Source organism: Nicotiana sylvestris, chromosome 2, assembly GCF_000393655.2.
Source record: "Nicotiana sylvestris chromosome 2, ASM39365v2, whole genome shotgun sequence".
Classification (NCBI taxonomy): domain Eukaryota; kingdom Viridiplantae; phylum Streptophyta; class Magnoliopsida; order Solanales; family Solanaceae; genus Nicotiana; species Nicotiana sylvestris.
The window spans coordinates 23,197,799-23,203,510 of record NC_091058.1 but is presented as its reverse complement, the minus strand read 5'-3'; the positions used below and the strand labels follow the sequence as shown (position 1 = coordinate 23,203,510).

The 5,712-nt window shown below is 38.5% G+C and overlaps 1 protein-coding gene across 1 annotated transcript; it reads left to right on the top strand.

Annotated features, from left to right (window-relative positions):
• The first annotated feature begins 469 nt into the window (after positions 1-469).
• On the top strand, positions 470-1,792 carry LOC104232778 (protein DESIGUAL 2). Its single transcript, XM_009786049.2, has 3 exons — positions 470-817; positions 956-1,161; positions 1,657-1,792. The coding sequence occupies exons 1-3, from the start codon at positions 719-721 to the stop codon at positions 1,790-1,792; spliced, it is 441 nt and encodes a 146-aa protein (XP_009784351.2). The 5' UTR covers positions 470-718.
• Positions 1,793-5,712: the final 3,920 nt, after the last annotated feature.

Here is a 5,712-nt window from a genome sequence, read left to right as displayed (position 1 = left end):
TTTAAATTCAAAGCAGATCAAAAGCACGAAAAGAAATGTCTTTATATGCCTTTATTCTAATTCGAAATCCTGCTCTTTCTTTCTATTCTAGCAAGCCCAGTCGTTATAAAGAGGTGATCAATACTCAGTCTAATGCTATATATATCTATATATATAGGTTAAATAGAGTTATGTGCTATTGAAATTAACACGATTCTCAAGGCAAATAAATTGTTAACCATCAGAAAGAATCCATCTTGCTGGACATGTACTTTGCACTTAAAGATATAAACCATATATCTCAAGACTAAGATTGGATGAAAGCTGCAGTAACATGCAAGTGAATATATACATGGCTTTAACAAATTTTAAAGAATAACAAAATTTTGAGCTGTCTAAATTGCTGGGGATACCCTACTTTCCTTGTTCCCCATGAAAGGAATCCAAATTAAAATATCTTAAGAGCCAAAAAAAGAAACAAAAGTAGAATAAGGAGGTCTTTCAAGACAAAGGAAGACTTTTTCTCCATAATCCCAGCTAATCTTAACTCATATATCATACAGCATTAGGTTTCTTGCATCCATCTCCTTTATTAAGATTCTCACGTTCGACTCAATCTTTTTCTGTATTCATGAATTTCTATATTTTTACAAACTCCTTATATAAGGGTGTCTCCTGTTTTTCCATGAATATTATCAGCCATCTCTAATCTGAAAGCAATAACTAGATTGTTAAAGAGATGGCTAAAAACATTGGCATTCTTGTTTGCCTTCTTCTTGTGATTTTGGATGTTGCAGCTGGTATACTTGGAATTCAAGCTGAGGTAGAGCAAAATAAGGTAAATTTTCTTTCATTCATGCATGTACAACTCAAAAAGAATAATTGATTCACGTAAATTTTTCGTCTAGATGAGGAAATTGAGGTACAGAGTATTGATATTGTTTAGTAACGGCAAGTCCTTGATTTGTTGGAACAGGTATCAGAATTAAAGGTGTGGATCTTTGAATGTAGAGATCCAAGCTATGAAGCTTTTAAGCTAGGATTGGCTGCAACTGTACTTTTGGTTCTGGCACAAGTTATTTCTAATCTGCTTGCTGGTTGTATTTGCATCCAGTCCCAGGAAGAGTTAGATAAGGCCTCTTCTAACAAGAAACTTGCTTTTGCTTCATTTGTATTCCAATGGTAATCTCCAAATCCTCCTTCCTTTTTCTGTTTAACCATCTGATATTAGAAAGCTTTTAAGGCCGATTAATTCCGATTCACATCCCAGAGTGGCCCATTAAGGGGAGTGGTTAAAACGCTCATGCAGCGGGGGATTTAGGGGGCGAAAGTTTGCCGGAAAATTACATTGTACATATAAGGCAAAATCTGGTTTGTAGCTCTATATATTATATTTTGAATCCCCTTGATACTGCCCAAAAAGCATGCCGGAAGTCCAGAACATTCTCTTTTCTTTAGAGGTTCAAACCCGAGAACTCTAATTAGAGTGGAAAGATCTCAACCATTCCACCATGTTCTCATGGTAGCAATGATAGATCTATTATGGTGACAGTAGATGCTCCACATTTGCTAACTTAAAATTCTAAATTCGTCTCTGCTCATGCATGCATGATATCTTGATCTTTGTTTATTTATTATAATTGATGGCTGTATATAATTTTTTTTTTTTTAAACTAGGATAATCATGGGCATTGCATTTGCATTGCTGGTAGCTGGAACAATGTCAAACGGGAAGGCAAGAAAATCTTGTGGGATATCACAAACGAAGATCAACTACTGGTTATGTGTTTACTTTTGCAAAGGCACCAGTTAGTTGGAAGTCTACTTTGCAGTCAACAGTTGCTTTGTCTACAACAGAGGCAGAATACATGGCTATTACAGATGCTGTGAAAGAGGCAATTTGGCTTCAAGGATTGCTAAAGGAGCTTGGTGTTGAACAAAAAGGTATCACAATTTTTTGTGATAGTCAAAGTGCTATTCAATTAGCGAAGAACCAAGTTTATCATGCAAGGACGAAGCACATTGATGTTCGGTATCATTTCGTACGAGAAATCATAGAAGAAGGTGGAGTCACGGTGAAGAAAATTCATACTACAGAGAATCCTGCTGATATGCTGACAAAGGTGGTGACTGCGGTCAAGTTTCAACATTGTTTGGATTTGATCAACATTGTTGAACACTGAAGATTGAAGATGAAGACACAACCAAAATTTGTTATTGAGAGAGAATTGAAAATGTGGAATTTTGCCAAGGTGGAGATTTGTTGAAGTTTGGCAAAATGCCAAAGTCCCACATTGGTTGGGAGTTAAGTTTGGGGGGGATTTTTCCCCTATAAAAGAAGGCCTAATGTTTAGGATTGAAACACACCTCTCATTTGCCTTCTCATCTGTTTAAGGCATTTGTATCTTCTCTCTTTAGTATTATTTCACTTGTATTTTTGGAGTGAAATAAAATATTGGTTGTGTCCGAGGAGTAGGCAAAATTAGCCGAACCTCGTAAATTCTGGTGTTCCCTTTATTGTTGTTTTATTGTCTTATTTATTATTTGGTGGCTGTCATAATTTTTGGTATAGTAGTTGTGACTTATTCACACTATATACATTTGGCTTCCGCAACAATTGGTATCAGAGCCAAGGTACTGTCTAAGTATGCTCTGTGGTTGCAGCATAGTCTGATCTTCCACATCAGAAAAGATTTATCTTGGTAACTGAGTCAAGGTTCTGTCTGAGTATGCTCTGTGGTTGCAGCTTAGTCTGATCTTCCACACCAGAAAGGAAATAATCTTGATTTGTGTCGTCAGCTATTAAATAATATTTGTGTCAAAGATGGGAGACAATAAACAAGAAGAATCTACATCAAGTGTCAACAATACGTCATCATTGGCATCTTCGCTTATGACAAGAATTGTGTCAAATGCGAAATTTGCGGTCGAAATATTTGACGGGTCCGGACATTTTGGGATGTGGCAAGGCGAGGTTCTAGATGTCCTTTTTCAACAAGGGCTAGATCTGGCCATTGAAGAAAAGAAACCAGATGTTATTGGAGAAGAAGATTGGAGAATTATCAACCGTGTTGCTTGCGGTACCATTCGATCCTACCTTGCTAGAGAGCAGAAATATCCATACACAAAGGAAACTTCTGCAAGTAAATTATGGAAAGCACTGGAGGATAAATTTTTGAAGAAAAACAGTCAAAATAAATTGTACATGAAGAAGAGACTGTTTCACTTCACCTATGTTCCTGGTACCACGATGAATGAACATATCACCAGTTTCAATAAGTTGGTTACAGATTTGCAAAATATGGATACAACTTATGATGATGGTGACTTGGCCTTGATGTTGTTGGCGTCACTTCCTGATGAGTACGAGCACCTTGAAACTACTCTACTCCATGGAAATGACGAAGTTTCTCTCAGAGAAGTTTGTTCGGCTTTGTACAGCTATGAACAAAGAAAGCGAGAAAAACAGAAGGGCGGAGAAGGAGAAGCACTATTTGTGAGGGGTCGTCCTCAAAATCAAACGAGGACAAAGAAGGGAAGATCCAAGTCAAGATCCAGACCCAGCAAAGATGAATGTGCCTTTTGTCGAGAAAAAGGGCACTGGAAGAAAGACTGTCCGAAGTTGAAGAATAAGGCCAAACATAACAATGGAAAGGCCATTATGGATTCAAATGTAGCTGATTGTGATGATTCAGACTTCTCATTAGTTACAACAGAGTCATCAACATCATCAGACATATGGTTGATGGACTCGGCTTGTAGCTATCATATGTGTCCCAACAGGGACTGGTTCGTGGAATTTCAAGAAGGAGAATATGGAGTCGTCCACACAGCGGATAACAGCCCTCTTACCTCATATGGCATTGGTTCAATACGATTAAGGAACCATGATGGAATGATCAGAACATTGATAGATGTTCGATATGTACCGGATTTGAAGAAGAATCTCATCTCTGTGGGAGCCCTAGAATCAAAAGGGTTCAAAATCATTGCAGAAAATGGAGTGATGAGAGTATGCTCCGGTGCACTAGTGGTAATGAAGGCTAATCGGAAGAATAATAATATGTACCGCTATCGTGGCAGTACAGTTATTGGGACAGCGACAGTGACATCCAGTGACGACAAAGAGGCAGAAGCAACCAAGCTATGGCACATGCGCTTGGGACATGCTGGAGGAAAATCCTTGAAAACTCTATCAGATCAAGGATTGTTAAAAGGAGTAAAGGCTTGCAACTTGGAGTTTTGTGAGCATTGTGTCAAAGGGAAACAGACAAGGGTTAAATTTGGTACAGCGATCCATAATACTAAAGGCATTTTGGATTATGTACACTCTGATGTTTGGGGTCCTTCCAAAACACCTTCATTGGGTGGGAAGCACTATTTTGTAACCTTTGTTGATGATTTTTCTCGAAGAGTGTGGGTGTATACAATGAAAAACAAAGATGAAGTGCTGGGAATTTTTCTCAAATGGAAGACGATGGTGGAGAATCAAACAGGCAGGAGGATCAAGTGTATTCGCACAGACAATGGAGGTGAATACAAAAATGATCATTTCAATAAGGTCTGTGAAAATGATGGCATCGTCCGACACTTCACTGTTAGACATACACCACAACAGAATGGAGTGGCAGAACGTATGAACCGGACCTTGCTGGAGAAGGTACGGTGTATGTTGTCCAATGCTGGCTTGGGCAAAGAATTTTGGGCTGAGGCAATTACATATGCATGCCACCTCATTAATCGTCTACCATCTGCTGCTATTGATGGCAAAACACCATTTGAAAAATGGTACGGAAAACCTGCTGTAGATTATAACTCTTTGCACGTGTTTGGCTCAACTGCATATTATCATGTGACGGAGTCAAAATTGGATCCAAGGGCAAAGAAGGCTATTTTTATGGGAATTACTTCTGGAGTCAAAGGATATCGCTTATGGTGTCCTATGACAAAGAAAGTAATATTCAGCAGAGATGTTACCTTTGATGAATTTGCTATGGTAAATAAGGTAACAGAAGATACCAAACAAAATGAAGGTGCTTCTAAGCAGGTGGAGTTTGAGGGAAAATTTATTTTTCCTACACAAGAAGCAGAGGAGGAAACAAATGAAGATTACCCTCTGGAAGGAGAGCCAGTAGAGGAGATTCCAACTCAGGAATCTCAACAACAACTTGAATCAATAGCAACCAGCAGGCCAAAAAGAACAATAACGAAACCTGTTCGTCTCATAGAGACGGTTGCTTGTGCAACCTCAATTGTAGCTGATGATGTTCCTACTACTTATAAAGACGCTGTTCAAAGTTCAGAAGAAGATAAGTGGAGGATTGCCATGAATGATGAGATACAGTCCCTTCATCAGAATCATACATGGAGATTGGCCAATCTCCCGAAGGGAAAGAAAGCAATTGGGTGCAAATGGGTATTTGCAAAGAAGGAAGGATTTCCTAACCAAGTAGATGTTCGCTACAAAGCAAGATTGGTGGCCAAAGGATATGCTCAAAAGGAGGGAATTGATTACAATGAAGTGTTTTCTCCAGTTGTAAAACATTCCTCCATTAGAATTATGTTGGCTTTGGTAGCACAATTGGATTTGGAACTAGTTCAGATGGATGTAAAAACTGCGTTTTTACATGGAAACTTGGAGGAGGAAATCTACATGACTCAGCCAGAAGGATTCAAAGTTGCTGGAAAAGAAAATATGGTGTGCAAACTTGAAAAATCATTGTACGGATTGAA

Bases quoted from the DNA above. Each gene is read 5' to 3' on its own strand.
- LOC104232778 (XM_009786049.2), top strand. From the start codon at position 719: ATGGCTAAAAACATTGGCATTCTTGTTTGCCTTCTTCTTGTGATTTTG. The intron at 818-955 runs GTAAATTTTCTT...TTGTTGGAACAG, and splicing joins CTGAGGTAGAGCAAAATAAG to GTATCAGAATTAAAGGTGTG. The intron at 1,162-1,656 runs GTAATCTCCAAA...TTTTTAAACTAG, and splicing joins GCTTCATTTGTATTCCAATG to GATAATCATGGGCATTGCAT.